The following is an 18,096-nucleotide window of genomic DNA, read 5'->3' as shown; positions in this document are numbered from 1 at the left end:
TTCTTTCCCTAAGTTCAGTGACAGTGCACGAAGCCGAGTCACGGCCTGACCTTCCGGGGCTCAAAGCACAAAGGCAGCAATGAAAAAGGGACTGAAATGCCTATGAAAAAACAACCAAAAAAAGGTATTTAGATGGCAGTGTCCAGTGCAAAATCCACGGGGAAGCAGAAGGGGCTGGGCTGTGAGCCCAGTTTCCAATACTGGCGGGTGCTGGTTGCTCGGAGCTGTGGGTGATAAAGTGCTGTGAGCCAACAGAGCCCAGAGCCGGGGGTCAGGCTGGGGCACTGACCCCCAGCAGGCTGCAGCAGCCCAGGGGCCTGGGCTGTTCTCCTGAAACAAACCCAGCTCTTGGAGCAGAGGAGCAGAGGAGCGAGGCTGGCAACGTTGTCTGACAACGTGCACGGTGCTCGCGTGGAGTTAAGGGTCTTTGGTTTAAAAAAAAATCAAAGAGAAAAAGAAAAATTAGAAGAAACTACTGACAACAGATGCCAACAGCTCAGGGCTAAAGAGAAGCGGCTGCTGTGGAAAGGTGGGTGGCACACGGGTGTCACTGCCACACCTGGGGACAGGGGCAGCGCTGACCAGGCTGGAGAGGGAGAGAGAAATCCACCACAAAACACCCTGTGAGGTGGCTGGGGAAGGCAGCCCTGGAGCTGGGATCGGGCAGGGATGTGGCCTCTGGCACCACGTCCTCGTTAGGAGCTGTGTCCCCACGAGCAGTGGCAGAAATCCTCCCTGGTGGAGGCTCTTCCCTTGGCTGGCCCTGTGGGGGAACTGTCCCAGCCCTAAATGTAAACGTTGGAAGCTCTGCTGAGCAAATCATTCGTGGGTGTCCCACCCTGCAAGGCAGAGGAAGAGGAGCAGCCCTTGCTCACCAATTCAGCACCCGCTTCCCTGGGTTCCACCAGCCAGCTGTGCCAGGGGAACCAAACCAACTTCTTGGCAGTCAGTAAACAACAAACTCCACCATGAACATACAATAAAATAGGGTTAAAAACACATGTAGTGTGGAGGGTGTGTGACTTCACCAAACTGGCTTGAAATGGGTTTTTTTCTAATGCTAAAAAGTGGCAACATGGTGTGGTAACCGATGGATATTATTGCAACAATGCAATTCTGTATCAGCATCGAATGTGGGTCTAGCAAGAGAATGTCCAGTGTTTCTTTGGTGTATGGTATTAAGAGTACAGAGCCTGTGTGCCTCAGCACAACACAAAACTTCTACACCTACCAGTGGAAACAGCATGAAACAAGCCAGTTTGCTATGGCAAAACTGGGTAAAGATTCACAACCAAATCTAAACCAAGTACAATTTGCTGTGTGAATTCCCTGTCCATGCTGATCATTTGTATTAAAAATATGGCAACAGAGATTAGAAAACATGTTAAAAATGCATAATTTTCATGTCCTGAATGAAAAAAATTTAGAAATACGCATTTTTGCATTATGCAAGACAGATTTAAAACACACACACACAAAGGAAAACCCTGTAAGGAGTTAAGAAAGTGGGAACTGCATTTGCACCACTGTCCAGACCACGCCCTGAGCGGCCACTCGTCCTGATCCAAACACTCCAAAATCTGTTTCTGCTTCAGAAAGTAGAGCTGGAGGTTGCTGGGTCCTTTACCAATCCTGGATGCAGACAGAACCAAGACATGAAGTGCCCTCGCAGAATCCGCCGGGAGCACGGAGCTAATTTACAAAAGGGGCCGTCACAGTCATCTTGGGGAAATAAAAAGGTTTTCTCCGGTTTACAAAACAGAAGTCTGACCTTTCCTTTGTTCCAGGCACTACTTAACTGAATAGGTAAAGGTCGGGGAGGGTGTGTGCCCGCTAGCGGTGCCCGGTGTAGGCTTTGAGCCAGGAGGTGACGGAGGCGGCGGCGGAGGAGATCATCCCGCCCGCGCTGCTGCTGGCGATGGGCTGGGACACCTGGCTGCTCTGGCTCTGCAGCATCTCCACCTGCTGCGAGGGGATGTCACAGAACCTGGGGCTGGGCAGGTTCTCCCAGTCCGTGCCCAGGTCCGTCTCCTCGTCACTCACGTGCTCGTCGCCGCTCTCGTCCGTCTCGCCCGCCGCGCTGGGCTCCACGAACTCCATGGAGTCCTCCAGGTCGGCGCTGATCTCGAAGGGGCCGGACCTGTGGGTGAGGACACGGTGCCATCAGTCCCTCTGTCCTCTCACAGCACCCTGCCCTGCCAGGGCGCTGCAGGGATGAAGTGCCCTGTCTCTGGCAGCTGCAGAGGGAAGTTGGTGTCACCCCCCTGGACATAAACAAACACTTGGCACAGGAAGGGACAGGGTTCCAGACCACGGAGCAGGACGGTGGCAGAGCAATTCTGCTCTGGCAGGGATAGAGAAACACACACAGAGCAGAGAAAGCTGCTGGTGATCACTCAGGGCTCCACTGGTGGGAATCTTGGCTTGATGTGGAGCAGCTTTAATTTCCAACATCAGCCCTGGCCAAGCCAAGAGAGCTCAGCTCTGTCAGGTCTGGCACAACTCATCAGTGCAGACTTCCCACTCTGCCCTGAGCAACACCTTTTCAACCTCTTCCTCACTCTGAGGTTGGCCAGACCCTGGGGACACTCCAAACCCACCACACGGAATCACAGAGCGGCTCAGGTCACCACAGTGGCTCTGGTCCCGTGTCCCTGCTGCAGCAGGGTCATCCCAGAGCACAGGGCACAGGATTGGGTCCAGATGGCTCTGGAATATCCCCAGTGAGGGTGACTCCACACCCTCTCTGGTGTCTCTTCATGGCTCAGTCACTCACAGGGAAGTTCTTCCTCACGTTCAGGTGGAACCTGTGGGCATCAGTTCCTGCTGGTTCCTCTGGTGCCATTGCTGCCCCCTGGAGCAGAGCCTGGCTCTGAACCCTTCCTGCAGGCAGGGACAGACTGGGCTGAGGGCCCCTCTCAGCTGGACAGCCACAGCAGGGCCACGGGCTGCATCTCCAGGGTCCTGCGGGGTCCCACCTGTGCTGAGACTCAGAGTTTCCTGCTGCCACTGCCTGGTGGGAGAGGCGATTGCATCCTGCCCCATCCCACTGCTTTGGGCTGCCTCTATTCCATGGGAAAAGGCAGATTCCCCACAGCAGGCAGAGTCCCTGACAGAGTTCACTCCAAGCCACAAAACTGCCCCGTGAACATGAGCAGGAATTTGATGGAATCATGGAATCATTTAGCTTGGAAAAGACTCCCAAGATCACCGAGTCCCACCATTAAACACAGTAACCATTTAACACAGGCAAGAGTTTATCCAGCCTTAGTGGGAGAAGGAGCCTTAAGCAGTGATTTGTCATAGGAAGTATTAATCCAGATAATTAAAGCTTGGTAAAATTATAAGCATATGAAAACAGCAGCATATAAAGGAGATTGTCAGGCAACCACAGGCTCAAATATCTAAAGGAAAACAAAGAGAGCTGGTTGTTGCAGACTTTGCAGCCAGCTGAGAAATTAAAGGCAAACACTCCTCTTTCATAATCTGGAAAGCAATGGGAGCGCTGCCTCCTGGCAAAGCCTTTTGCTTAACAAGGCAACACAAGAAGGAGTCATCAGGGTTGAGGCCAGAAAGGACCATTAGATCATCTCAAGTGACCTCCTCTCCAACAAAGGCCACTGCGTCCCACCCTTCTCCCTGTCCTGAGCCCAGCAACCCCTGCCTGATGACAGCATCCACCCCAGAAACTCATCCAGCCTTGAGAGGATGACAGAAGGAAACAGAATCCCCACCTTCATTCCTGTGGGTAATTAATGTCTGCTAAGTGCATGTGCCTCATTTCAACCTGCTGAGACTCTCTGCTCCCAGTGGTGTCTGTAAAGCCATTCAGCAGCCTGGTGGGTATTTTATCCAACTCTCCTGTAACCCTTTCTTTTACTCTCTGGACCCAGCTGATGCATGGGGAGCTCTGTGACACCCTGCACCCTTCAGAGCAGCTGCTTTCCTTTGAGGACACAGCTCTCCATCCTCTATTTCCAGCACTCTATTTCAGGCAAACAGCAGCAAGCACTGATTTTTGTCCAAAATCTTCTACAAAGATGTAGCTCCCCGTGTCTGTGGGCTGAATCAGTAGGGATATATCCAGAGAACACAAGGAAGTGGGAACAGGCAGCTCCTCTTAGTGGCACTGCAGGATTTTGAATAAAACCAGATCCGTACAAGAGAACAAAGCAGAAAAGGAGATTTCAGAACATCACTGTGTTTAAGGGGGGAACAAAACACCAGGCACATCAAACAAATATTTGCAGACTGCTTTGGGCAGAAGTGACTTGTGTCTGGGTTATCCCAATGGGGAAATCAGTGTTGTTTGCTTTCTTATATTTAACTTTAAAAAAAAAAGAAATAAATTATTAAACTCTGTGCGTGCATGCCAGAACCGATGTTCTTTTCATCGTGTTCTAAGCTAAGAGAACAGTTGTCTGTAATCTTAATTTACATATAAATTAGTATTATTTAAAGGGTCAGCTTTGGTCTAGGCAGTTCATTGACTAGAATTATTTTGAGAAAGGTTTGCCTGGGATTCTTTTCAGGGTTTGTGTTACTGGATGCTCTCAGGTATTTGCATGTTGGCAAGGCGTGGGCAGGGTCACACTTGGAGCATGGCAAAGCTGCCTGGCATTTGTGCTGCTGTTCCCTGGAGGGAAGGAGTTCCTGCTCCTCAGTGTAGGGGAAATGAGTCCATCATCAGCTGCAAACCTCCAGCTGAGCCTGACAGAGGCAGAAGCACAGCAAACACATGGCTGTGAAATTTAATTCCCTACTCAGGAGCCCCTTTTTTCTGTCCAGTCTTTACTCCTCCTGGAACTACCCTGATTTTTGTGCTGAGGGCTGGTCTATAGGACAGCAAAAGAGAATTTCCCTCACAAGTAACAAGGCAAAGGGATTCAGCCACAGGAGAGTTAATATTTTGCTTTTCTTACCTGCCCAAGTTCTCGGTGTCTGGGCTGACCAGGTACATGAGGTTCCTGAGGGTATGCAGGGGGTGCAACAGATCTAAATTTACATGCTGACATGGGAAGGGAAAAAAAAAAAAAACATGATCAGGTCCTGAAAGAAACCAGCAGGCACAGCTGATATTTAAAAAGCTATATAAAATATGAAATGTGCATCCCCCATACCTGAGAGAAGCAGAGGTGAAGGATATTAGCATTCAGCTTCTTCACTGCCCGTGTGAACCTGTGTCTGCTGAGATTCTCTCCACAGAATTCACTGTTAAAACACCACACACACAAAAAGACACAAAAGCAAAATGCTGTGAAAATACACTTCCTGGAGGCATCAGCATTCCATGCCCTGGCTTCCTAACAAATCCTGGAGTAAATATCCTCACAGGGAGCACTTGTTCAAAGTCTACAGCCAGTTCTATAGTGCTGAGATTAATATTAGACCTAGCAGGGCTGTGAGCATTTTAACAACAAGCTCTGCTTGCCCTGGCCTCACCAGTTTCCACAGGACAGGTGGTGTGAACTGTAGGGAACTCAGATCCACCAGAACCAAACTGTTTCAGATCTCCTTCAAAACCTTGCATCATTTCCTGTTCTCAACCTTTTCCTTCTGTGAGGGCTGAACACAAAAACAAAATCAGAGAATCACAGAATGGTTTGGGCTGGAAGGGACTTTCAAGATCATCTGGTTCCAACTCCCCAGCCATGGGGTGGGAAAAAAAAGCTGAAACCCTACACAGCTTTTGTGCCCTCACTTTGACAACCATTCTTTTAAAACACTTAAAAGAATCTCAGCAGCACATCTGGGATCCCTGGGAGTCTGACCAGGTCTGCATCTCCTTCTGTGCAGATCCCAGCTGCTCCACACAGACCAAAATTCTAACAGTGCTCTTCATCCCATATGGGGTTTACTCCTAGATGTGCTGCCCATGGGTTTTTATCCCACTGGGAATGACACTGCTGCCAATCCATATTATAGGACTCATCCTACAGTACAGGAGGCAGCAGAGCTGTTCAAGGGCTGCTGGATTAGGCTGGGATTTTCTGAAGCACAGTGGGGTCCAGTAAAATGAAAAGTGCCATTTGTGCACTGCCATATTTCATCTCCCATTTGAGGATGCTGAATATGTCATTTAGAGCTGTTATTTTCAACTGTGATGGCTGGTCTCCCTCTCAGGAAGTAAAAAAGGAGGGAGGGACTGTTAACTGTGGTCTAAAATCCTGCTAGCCCTCCCCTCAAACAGCATAGAAATCCACGAGCCACCTGTGTTATCAAAAGCTGTTCCAATCCATGACTTTATTCCTCAAACTAACCTGATCTAAGGTCACTGATTCCCCTGCTGTGTTTTTACTTGCCTGTTGCAGAGCTTCTTGGGAAGATTTACATCAAGTATGAGAGACAAAGTGTTAACGAGCTGAGTTGCATAGCACAAAGCTGCACTGATGGTATGGGCAGGGTTATTATGTTCCATATCTGAAAGAAATAAAAACAACATGAAATCCTTGTTTTAAATGAAGTCTCGGTGGGTGTGTTAATATGTTCCTGAAGTCTACTCTGGAATATGTCATTTCTAAGTATGGAGAACACCCTGAATCCAGCAATCATTTCCAGGGAAATCTGTCAGAAGTTGGAAGAAAATAGTAATTCTTGGAATTCCTGTTAAGATGATGACAATGTGAACTGTGTCAAAACTGTGAATAATTAACTTTCTCTATTTCACTGTGCTGTGCATCCCAGTGAGCATTTCATGAAAAAGAAGATTTCAGAAAAAAGAAAATCACAGAAGGCTTTGGGTTGGAAGGGACCTTAAAGACCACCTAGTTCCAACTGAGCAGGGAATCTTCTCCTAAAATCTCTATTCTGGCATTTATTTCTGGCTCAGAGAACAAATGGACCAATCTACTACTCAGTGCCTTCTGCACCCAAAGTGTCCCAGCTGCCTAAAACCATGCCTTGCCCCTTACCAGGTCCCTGTGTAGTCTTCTTCTCCTCCACCCAGTTGTAGTAAGCAGAGTAGTCCCCGTTGTTGGGGAGGATGATCCAGGGCCCCGTGATGCTGATGCTGGTGTCGCCGTTGTGGTCGTCACACACCCACCTCCCGGACAGGTAGGTGGTCCTGCGTGCCTCTGCCAGCTTGCTCACAGTGCTGGAGGTCATGGCATTGTCACTCTCTGAGGACACGTCTGCAGGGTCCCTGCAGGACCCAGAAGGGGGTGGAAAGAAGTGGTTGGGAACAGAATCAAACACGCACTTGGCAGGCATTGAGCCAGGTTTCACTCAGGGCAAGGCGCTTGTAGGAACGCTCCTGCAAAAGTTCTCAGTCCCCAAACTGCTTTCATTTGTTCTGGGGTTTTTAGTTGGCTATTTTTATGGAATTCAGGAATTTGGGTTGGAAAGGACCTTACAGACCACTTTTGCAAGATTCCTCAGTCCCAAAACTACCTTCATTTTCTCTGGGATTTTGAATTATCTGTTTTTGCAAAATCCTAGAAAGGTTTGGGTTGGAAAGGGCTTTACAGACCACCTCATTCTACCCCTGCCATAGGGGTTTCACTAGACCAGGCTGCTCCAAGCCCTATCCAGTCTGGCTCTAAGTACTTCCAGGGATGAGGAATCCATATTTTAAGGAAGTTAAACACTGGACATGCTGCTCAGATCTCTCAGTGGGGAGATGCAAGCGCCTCCAGATCCTGGACATCTATCTATGGGTGAGAACACAACTCCCCCTCCTCCTCCCCACAGACCCTAAGGGAACCAGACCACCTACCTTAGAGTGACACAACTTCCTTCTGAGTGCCTAAAGCCAAGCAAAATGATCTCAAAAGGACAAGGCTGCCATACCTCATGCTTGTCTTCACCTCTTCCATGGGGAAGATGACCGAAGTCAGCTCCAGGATGTGCGCGCGCCGGAGCTTCGCCAGGTGCTCGTACTGCGTTTTCAGGTCGTAGGTTTTTTTCTCCACCAGGTCTCCCAGCTTCCTGTTGTGCCTCTGGATCTTCTCCTTCTTCTCCTGGTGCCTCTGAGCCCTGCGATAATGCTTCTGGTTCTCCTCTTTAATCCTCAGCAGCCCCTCTGTGTCTGTGGGAACAGCAGCAGATGTTATCCCTTGGAAAAGGAGCTGGGGAGTGCTTGTAGGAAAAGCTTTATTAATATTTATGGAAAACAAGATCTATGGCAGGCTAAAACAGAAAAGCTTGCTAAACTATTAACTTCTTCCAGCTGCTCAGTGGTACAAACTTTTTAACCTCCTCTGAAGATCTCCAAAGAGACTGCAACTGGGATTATTCCTTCCCTATCTTTTACCCAGCTATTTCTGGATTTGGAGCACAAAAGTCAAGGTTTCCCAGTTTAATTAAACTCATGAGGTAATCATCCTGACAGAAATAGCCTGACTGCACACGTTTGCATCGTGCTGGCCAAAAAAAGCCCTGCCCTGCTTGCAGCCAAAATCAAGTGCAGATAGCATCTTCATTCACCATTCCTGGCACCTCTGCTGCTGTTAGTGTGGGTTATTTGGGATTCTCTCATGGATGTGCTCTCACAGTACTTGGATTCCAACAGTGCAGGCTCCTTGTTCCCACAGGGAACACTGGCTATCTCCCTTTCCACTCACAAAATGGGAATTGTGCTCATGGGCTGAAGTGCTGCAACTGCCTGGATTCACTCCATGTGTGAGGCACGCTGAGGCTTGGAAAAATATCCTGCAAGAGCATCTCAAAGCATCCAAGGTTGGGCCTGATGATCTTAGAGGTCTTTTGCAACCTTGATGATCCTATAATCTGCTAGTTCAGGTATCAAATAAGTGGCTGCAGTAATGCTCCCACAAACAGAGAGTCAGCCACCTCTGTCTTTTAAAAGCACAGGGAAAGATTTCTTGTGCTCTCCCCAAATACATGTTTAAAACTCTCCCTGTGCCCTAGTTTGAAGTGTGCCTGCTCCTGCAGACACAGAGGCTGCCTCCCTCTGAACATCAGGAATTATTTCCAGTCATCTGATCTGCTGCAATCCATGGTGTGTCTGGTAGGAAGGAAGATCTGGTATGTGGGAGATGCAAAGTCCCAAATTAAAGGAGGTGAGAAAAGCTCCTCCATGCAGACAAGAACTAATAATCCTCAGGTTTATATAACATAAATAAGTGACCCCTGTTAGAGGAGCAGTAGAAAAATCCACTTTTCTCTGAGCAATGCCAGAATCCCTATGTGTCAGCTGTAATTCCTTTTCCTTTAAGCAGTCCTGTAACATCAACAGAAAATCAATTAACACTTGCAGTCATATTCCCAAACTCTCCCTTTGCAAAAAGAACAGGAGACAGGACGAGGAGGAAAAGGTCCAGCTGTTCAATTTGCACATTCATGTTTGACTTGAAAGGCTACTTTCTCAGAGTCAACTCCCTTCCCTGCAGGTCCAACAGCAATTATTTGGGAGCAGGGGAGACACTGCACTCACGTTTCCTCTTCATCAGTCCCAGTGCACAGACAACTGTCCTGCCCTCTGCACAGCACCTCTGCTTTATGACCCAGTTCATGAGGTGATTAAAAATCTGTCCCCAGGAGTATTTCAGGCCACCACTGTGTCCCACACACCTGCACTGCCTGATAAATGCAAGCCCAGGCACATTGATCTCTGCCCAGAGAGGTCTGCCAGGGATTTGCAAGCCTGTCTCCTTGAACTGTTCTGCATAGAAAAAAGGCAAACACACAGATTTTAAAACATTATTTTAAGCACCACCAATTATTGAGGTCTCCAGGAGAGTCACCTCCAAACTAGGAACCCAGTGCTCTAGAAATGTTTTTTATTTCAGAAAATTAAACTATGCCACATCCAAGAGCAGAGAAACAGCCTTTTCATACTTTTTAATGTGGACCAAAAGTGATCACGTTGGATCCTGATCTGTTGGCTACTCCCAACTAGAATTAATTTCTGGTCTCTCTCCAAAAACAGCTGAGCTAATAATAGGTTAGTTGGGCAATAGTCAGCTCGGTTTTTAGGTTACATCTAATCAAATTCACTGTGAATCAAGAGAAGTTGCAAAAGTTGCAGATAATAAATTCCACAGAAGAGTGGGAGAATGGAGAACTCCACTCCCTGGTTAGTCCTGACACTCTGCTGCCTTCAGAGCAGAGCATTTTGAGAAGAGGTGACTAATTCCTTGAAGTCACATTGATTTCCTCTTCTCTTTTCTTCACAGGCAAAAGACAAAAAGTCATAATCTAATCTCCATAACAATAACCTTCTACCTACTGAAAAGCTTGTTTTTCTTCAACTTCCTCTTCTCTAAACCAAACATGAATTTTCTCAGCTGTTCCATTTAATTTCCAATACTCAGACTTTCCTCAGATGATTTGTATCTTTCTTAAATTGTTTAAATTGGACACCAGGCTTCCACTGAAACAACAGCAACACCTGGCACAGCAGGATAACTGTTTCCATCTTAAATACAGCACTTGTATTAGTTAACCCAGAAAGAGGCCTGAACCTTTTTGGAGCAGCACAAGATTGATAATTTTTATTTAATTTGCAATTCCCCAGATCCCTTCCTGCCAAATCTCACCACCATCCCCCATTCTGGGTTTATGTTTCTCTTTACAACAATGTGTACCTTGATTTTTTTCCTTTTCAGATGATGCTGTCTATTTATCTACATGATTTTCAGTTTGGTCCTGGTCTCCACAGAAGTCATATCACCCTCCAGCCTGGCTTCCTCCATTCCACCCTCTATTCTACTGAGCTATTATGGGAAATGCTGAGGAGAACTGGGTCAGGAACTGGCTCCTGCTGAGCTCCACCTGTCCCACCTCCTCAGCTTGACCAGTGCCACCACTCTTTGAACACAGCTTTTCTAACCCTTTGTGATCGCCTTGCAGGGGTTACACCCAGAGCAAATTTTGTTTGCTCACTAGACAGTTTGAGGCAGTGCCCAAATCCAAGTTACGTGCAGCTTCTGCTTCATCCTCCCCTGCACCGCCTGATCGCCAGGGGAGGGGTTGATTTGACATGAATCAAATGACATAAATAACAAAACATGGATTTGACAAGAATGTCACAACCATGGCATGGCTATTTTTAACCACCTTACCTGTCAGTTACCAGCAAAGCCCCCCTAGGTCTGTGACAGGATGCTTGTGCCATCACTTTGAGGTTCTCCCTTCCTGCACCCTTTGACAGCAGGTACTGTTTTCAGCTTCCTCACATACCCTTGCTCCCTCACAGACCACTTCAGCTTGCTCCTTGGCTTCCATAAATCAAACTAATGTGTAGCTGTCTGTTTTCTTTCCTTAGCCTGCAGTCCTCTCATGATGTCAAATTTAACCTGGCTAAGCAGCTGATCCCATTTTCTTTGCAGGAAGATGAAGCAAAGGCAGCACTGAATGAATGCTTCAGACTTCTCTGCGGTGTTATTTGCCCTCTTTCCTGTTAACTAACACACTTTTCTGCTCCCTCACCTTTTCTTTATCATCCATTTATTATTGTTACCATCCATCCTCCTTTTTAATTGAAAATAATTTTGCATCTCAGCCTTTTTGATTTTTCACCCCAAACCCGTGCTAATCCTTTATGATCCATCTCAGGTTCTGCCTCTGCTTCCACTCTCTGTATGGCTCCTCTTGAATTTCAAGCCATAAAAATATCTCAGATTCAATCAATATACTTCTGAATATGCTTCTTCTACTTCCCTTGCATGTAGGTTGCAGGGAGAGCTGTATATTCTCTTCTGAAAAATGACCCCGCAAATTTAGTGTTAAACAATCTAATGGGTTGCAAAAACTGAAGTTTCTGAATGGAACCTGCACCTTAATTTCAGTGACTCTTGCTCAAGTAGGATTTTAGGATTTTCAGACAGGTGTGGGTTAAAATTCAGCAGTTTCAGGAAAACTGTGACAGCTGCAGAGCTGTTTGCTCCTCTTTATCAAGAGGAAGTGATCAGAAACACTACAGTGAATAAACCCATCTCTAGGGACACAGCCAGAGTCACAGGCTGCTAAGAATTTGCTCTTAAAGCTGTTGCAAAACCATCTCCATCCAGCTGAATAATTTCTGCTGTTTGCTAATTAAAGCCCAAGCATAAAAAGGCCAAAATCCACTCAGTGATTTGCCTTCAAGTTGATTTAGAAGCGACGGTTTGGAAATTCACCATTTAAAAAAAAAACTAACGCTCAAATTCACCTCAATTGGTTTTTCACTCTAAGGCACAGGGAGTTTTTCCACATCACAAAAGCACAGGCATTACTCACGTCTTGTCATTTCATCATTTTCTTTGCAAATGGTCTGTTTCAGCTGCTCAATCCTCATCTTGCAAGACATTATTTTCCATCTCTGAAAAAGAACATTCAGCAACTCTAGGGCATAAATGACTTCAAACACGCTGAACTAATGATTAACAGCAAAGCCAGCAGCTTTAGTGCAAAAGTAGCAGGATGCTCTTGAATGGATCAAACAACTGAATATTTTATACAATGTTTTGTGCACAGAAGAATGGCACAAACAGAAGGAGTGCTTGGTATAAAGTCAATCAGTAAAGTAAGTTATTGAACAAATATCTAGGGAGAAATGAAGAATTCAGACAGCTTGGAACACTCTGCTGGCAGAGCCCATTTCAGTTTTGCTTACAACAGGCTCTTTGGGAAAGCAGCACAATGCCCTCAAGGTAAACTGTAACTTTAAACGATGAGATCTAGGAATTCAGAGAGTTTAAAAACCATGGGACACTTGGAGCAACTCACCAGCTGATCAGTTATTTCTTTCCCTTCCATGGCCTTCAAAACACTAGAGGAAAAAACATGATTGAAAGTTTTATGACTATCTGGATTTCATCTGTCTCCAGCAACAGTGTGTTAAAAGATACTGTTTCCTTTTATGAGATCTCTTAGCTTTTATATCAATTTAATAAATACAACTTACTGTTTTTGGAATTCTCTCTGTTTTGTTTTAAGATGCATCAGCCTTTCTTTCTTGTCTGAAAACCTGGAAGAGATTAAATTCTTTTATTGATATTTTGCACAATTACAGCACTGTAAGTTGTCTGAAAAAGATAATAAAATTGAAGCTTGGGGATTCTCCAAACCTCAGCTATCTGTCTTGATCTGGGGAAGTTAATGGCTAAATGTGTACAACTCTTGCAGAATTCTAGAGCATGAGCCTCACTGGAATTGCAACAGAACCTCTAAGCTGGAGAAACATCAGAGTGCCAAACTGTCAAACAAATAGCAAATTACTGCTATTTCTAGATTTATAGTTTGCAAGATCAGTATTTTGTGTGTTAAAAAAAAACGTGGAGTACTTTAGAAACCTTCAGTCACTGGAGAAATTAATAGTACTATCTCACACAGCCTATGACCCAAATGTCTGTTTCAGCTCTGCTTCACTGGATTCTAGGATATGGGAACTGATCAGAAAGGAATTTTTTCAGGATTCATCACCTTGTGTTTTCACACTTTGAGGATACAGAAGCCACGTTCTGCTTCCCTTATTGTTCCATAATTCATTCTATTTTTCTCTGCAAAATGTAGAATTGACAATTTCATCCTACCAGAGCTGTGATATTTGCAGATGCCCCAGCCCTGGAAGTGTTCAAGGCCAGGCAGGATGGTGCATGAAGGTGCCCCTGCCAATGGCAGAGGTTGGAACTAGATGGTCCTTAAGGTCCCTTCTGACCCAAACCATGTGATTTTATGACTTTACCTTTATTTTATGGATATTTAAGCTTTATTTAGAAAGAACAGTACACTAAGCCTTCACAGGATGACATCTTGGATATCCCTCTCTGTAACTCTGTGGGTTTGATTTCAGGTAAAACTTCAAAATGCTTCACTTTTTTCCTTCAAGTGCTGAAATCTAAAAGCTTGGTGACTACCTTTGGATTCAGAGTGTGTAACCACCCTCCCAGATGACATTAGCATTAGAACAACAAAACCACTGGCTGCTGCTTCTGTAGTCAAGCAAAAGAATCTGTTTTCCTTCCAAAACAAACCAAAACCAAATGCAGGTGCTTGGCACAAAAGCCAGAGGCCACACGTGAGCTGGAGGAATGTGGTGCAACTGGAGCCCAGCTGCTCAGCCCAGTGAGTCCCCTCTTCCTGTGTGTCAGGAGTCACCCTGGAAATGACAAAAGGCCCTGCATGAGCCTCCTGTTTACCACAGAGCAGAGCACACCTACTGCACCCCGACCTTTGGCTGCCACCAAAATTCCCCTGGCCCAGGAACACAGAGCTCAGCAGGCACCCAGGGAGAGCACTGGGGTCATTTGCCAATTCTTCATTTCAGAGCTGGGTTCATGGGCACAGACCCTGACTGAACAGAATTGCCCAATTCCTGTCCATCACACCAGCAAAAAGTTGAATGATCTGTCAAAGAATACAGGAATAAATGAAGTTCTGACTGTGGAGGGAAGACAGAAATATTTGTGGAAGCCTGTAGAAATTCCAGCTCACCACACGCTTCAGCAGCGATGTCAAACAGCTCCTACCAAATCCTCCAGAAGGTTTCTCCTAAGCAAACATTTCCAATGCTTTATATAGCTCTGATTTCAGTTGCACTGCATCCTGCAACTCATTTTCCTTTATATATCTTTAGCCTTTCAATTTGGCAAAGAAACAAAACTTGGGATGAATTATTATAGGAACTCCCATAAAATGTAAACTGAGAGGAGAGAACAGCTTGAATTACCCATGAAATGTTTCTCTTTCCTCAAGTCTTATCACATTAAGGTCAGATTTTCTGTGGTTGCCTGGCTTATTTCCACATGTTCATGACTAGAGAGAAGCAATCAGAGAGAGGGGCTTCCTAATCTACAGAGTTGATTAATGCTGAAGGAGTTGGGGGCACCATATTCAATGTAACTCCCCTGTTGAAAAAAAAGTCACTGTTCCTAATCATAGCCCATAGTTTGGAGAAATCAGCCATGCTCAGGAAATCACAATTACACTGTTTTTGGCTTTTGCCATCTGCAGATACACAAAGCAAAGCAATTCAGCAGTCTGGGAAAGACACTGTGAGAGTTTATGCACATGACAGGCTGGAGGACACTCCCAGGAGGAAGAAGAACCTCTGAGCTGAGACCAACATCAAGATGCCAGCTTGGCTTTTGAATACACAACACATTACTCATGAAAAGAAGGATGTCAGTGACTGTTCTGCTGGAGGACTTCTGGACTACTCATCCTTAATTGTAGCTCTCCTTAAGTAATTAATCTCAACAGCTCCTCAGTCTCTCCCCCTCACAGATATGGGGTGTGATTTTTGCCAGACAAATGAAAAACTTCCAATTTTACTGGTCTAAAAATTAGCTCACAAAATAGTCCCATGAAATCTGAAATAATTAGAACATTAAATTGTTTGTCTTCATATAAGGAAAATTCACAAGAAAATTCTAAAAATAAACCACTCTTGGATACAAGGAGTAATGCTTGGTTTCTTTATATTTAACCAGGAAGATAATGACCCTTTTCCCCCATCTGTAACATCTCAAAAAAGACAAATGGGAGGCCCAAGTGCCCCCAAACACTTCCACATTCTGAATTTCTCTGAGCCACTCAGCAAAGCCCTTGTCATGACACTCCTCCAGCAGTGACTGATCTAAAATTAACCCAGGTACTACTAGAAGGCATAAAATAAACAAATAAATGGCTGTAAACACCAGCTGAGAGGCAGCCCATGAACTGCACCTGTCCCTGCATGGCTTGGCCCTGGTGCTGCCTGCTCACCTTTTCAAACATCTTCCCCTCTCCCAGGGCTCACACCCCAAGAAATTCAGAGACACCCACAAAAAGCAAACAAAGAAAACTGACCTCTTCCCGACTCTTAAATCAGTCATTCCAAATATTAATTAGAGAAGGCAAACACAATGTTTCAGGCATGGTTTAAACATAATCCCATTATCCTCAAAACCCAAGCTTTTGTCCCTGCACAGTGTTCCTGCAGCCATTGAGGATGTTTAGGTTGTTAACACTGGGTTATTCATACAGGTGTGCTGTTTCTTTAATTCATTAAAATAAATTTGCCATTTTTAATGAATTGCGCTACTGCAATTAACTCATGGAAAAGTTCTGCACAGCAGGAAAAACAAAGCCTGGGGAAATGGAGTGTGTAGGGAGGCCCCAGGTTAATACAACAGCAGTGACCTCCAGAGATGGAACTGTGATGTCCAGGGGCAGAGGAGGGGTACAAAACACAAAAAAAACCCCAAAAAATTAATACTTGCAGTAAAAAAACCCACAAAGTAAGCATACAGGAGCCTTTCCAGCCACAGACAAATGGGGCAGTGAAAGCTTCTGAGGAGGATGCAGTGACAACTGTCAGACAGAAAAGCTGATCCTGTCTCGTGTGAGAAGATAAAGAGGGTTTTCTCTTACACTGCTGCTTTGGCTAAAGCTGCTTCTTTATGACTTCATTTTTCTGATGGGCAGAGACTTCTTAAGCCTTAGTTAATACAAAACAACAGTGCTCCCACTCTAACAAAGGCTACAATTGAATTTCTATAATTAAACCTGATGTTTAGCCAAAAACTTAAGGCTGAGGAAGAACAGGGAAAAAAAAAACCAAACTTGGTTTTATATTCCAGGATCCATATCCAATCTTTTAATAGAATCTGCAGAAAACCCCAAGCAGTCTCACACAACTACACATTTTCCACCTATTTTAGACAGGCTAAATCTAGTTTGTGGTTCACAACACAGCTTTTTTATATAAAAAAAAGGGAAAGCCATATAGTGATAGAATAAAGTCTGAGTTCTTCAAGCTGACTCACACTGTCTGACAGCATTTCCCCACTCCTGTGGAGGTTGGTGAGTGAAAGGCACCACTGTCCCCTTGTTCCTGGGGACACAAGGAGCCTTTGGAGCGATGACACCGCCACCCCACCACCTTCCCAAAATAGCCCCAGGAATCACTCCCGACAGCTGCTAACCAAGAACACGGTGCCAGCCAAGAGTCAGAGCGGTCCCAGACACGGCCCTGGGGACTTTTGAAGAATCTGGGATGGACGGGCTGTGGACAGCAGCGATGGAGGAGCCACCTGAGTCATTCCACGGGGAAATTTGTTGATGGGCACAGCGCTCATCCTGCTGCCCCAGGGAGAGCAGTGCCCCAAAAGGAGAGAAATGACACCCCATGAACTCGAGTGGATACTTTTTAAAATCCACATTTATGGGTATACACACAAGAAAATGTTTATTTTCTTTCTTATACGCCTTCCTAACTTTGCTTGACGATTTAGAAAACGACTGTTTCAAGGAGTGCTGATGAAAATAGATAACCTGTTTGAAATAACACCGCACTCTGTGCCCTGAACTGCCTGCAGCTTCTGTGGCTTCATCCACACGGACGCACCTGCACCTGACCGAGCGAAACTCGGGGTGATTCTTTAATTATTATTATTAAAACGATTATTATTCCAAGGCTCGTACCGAGGGTCCTGCTGTGTCCGTTCCCCCACCCACACCCCGAGACAGCGGGGAAAGGGCACAACCCGACCCCTCACCCCCAACCCCGAGGCACAGCGACCGCAGCAGGGCAGGAGAGGCCGCCCCGCTCCCCTCAGCGCCGCCGGTACCTCTCAGAGTCTCTCCCGTCGAAGAAGACGAAATCGCCGCTCTGCACGCACTTGGCGCAGGTGAGGCGGCGGCGCGTGGTGTTGCACAGCGGGCACCGCTCCACCGCCACGTAGAGACCCTCGGCGTCCTCCTCAGCGCCCCTCAGAGCGCCGGGCCCGGCCCCGCTGCCCCCGCCCGGCCCCGCGGGCTGCGGCCGGCGGCCGCTGGGAGCCGCCATGTTGGGGCCGCGGTCACGTGGGCCGCTGTTGCCGGGCAGGGCATTGTGGGAAGGGGCGCTCGCTGAGGGGGAGCGGGGAGGGCGGCGCTGCGCCGGGAAAATCCCGATTTTTTAAATAAAAACCTCGCCCTTTGCGTTGTGCTGGGGCAAAGGGATCATCCCTGCCCTGCTCCCACAGCGATGGGGGTGTTGTATTGCGGTTCGCGGGGTTTTACAGCGGGTAGGTGTAGCATAACCAGGCAGTAACGCTGCTGTGGGAAATAACATACAAATGGCTTTGTCCAAGCGGCAAATACCGAGGCACAGGGAGGGTAGCACAACCCAGGCTCCATAGTGGAGCGACAGGAGGAGTTAAAGACAGAGGATGAAGTAGGGTTGAGGAG

The 18,096-nt window shown here is 46.4% G+C and overlaps 1 protein-coding gene across 2 annotated transcripts; it reads right to left on the bottom strand.

Annotated features, from left to right (window-relative positions):
* Nucleotides 1-1,378: 1,378 nt before the first annotated feature.
* Nucleotides 1,379-17,771, bottom strand: ATG14 (autophagy related 14). Of its 2 annotated transcripts, XM_072930573.1 has the most exons (11): nt 17,496-17,771; nt 12,848-12,910; nt 12,670-12,712; nt 12,181-12,262; nt 7,789-8,026; nt 6,912-7,141; nt 6,303-6,420; nt 5,121-5,211; nt 4,923-5,008; nt 2,044-2,140; nt 1,379-1,965 (listed from the first exon to the last, which is right to left on the bottom strand). In XM_072930573.1, the coding sequence occupies exons 1-11, from the start codon at nt 17,711-17,713 to the stop codon at nt 1,834-1,836; spliced, it is 1,398 nt and encodes a 465-aa protein (XP_072786674.1). In that variant the 5' UTR covers nt 17,714-17,771; the 3' UTR covers nt 1,379-1,833. The 2 variants fall into 2 exon arrangements, with proteins under 2 accessions (XP_072786674.1, XP_030131101.4); XM_030275241.4 differs by having other exon boundaries at nt 1,379-2,140; nt 17,496-17,770.
* Between the last annotated feature and the right edge of the window lie 325 nt (nt 17,772-18,096).

Source organism: Taeniopygia guttata, chromosome 5 (assembly GCF_048771995.1).
Source record: "Taeniopygia guttata chromosome 5, bTaeGut7.mat, whole genome shotgun sequence".
Taxonomy (NCBI): domain Eukaryota; kingdom Metazoa; phylum Chordata; class Aves; order Passeriformes; family Estrildidae; genus Taeniopygia; species Taeniopygia guttata.
Note: the sequence above shows the minus strand (reverse complement) of the source record. Positions and strands in the feature narration are given on the sequence as shown.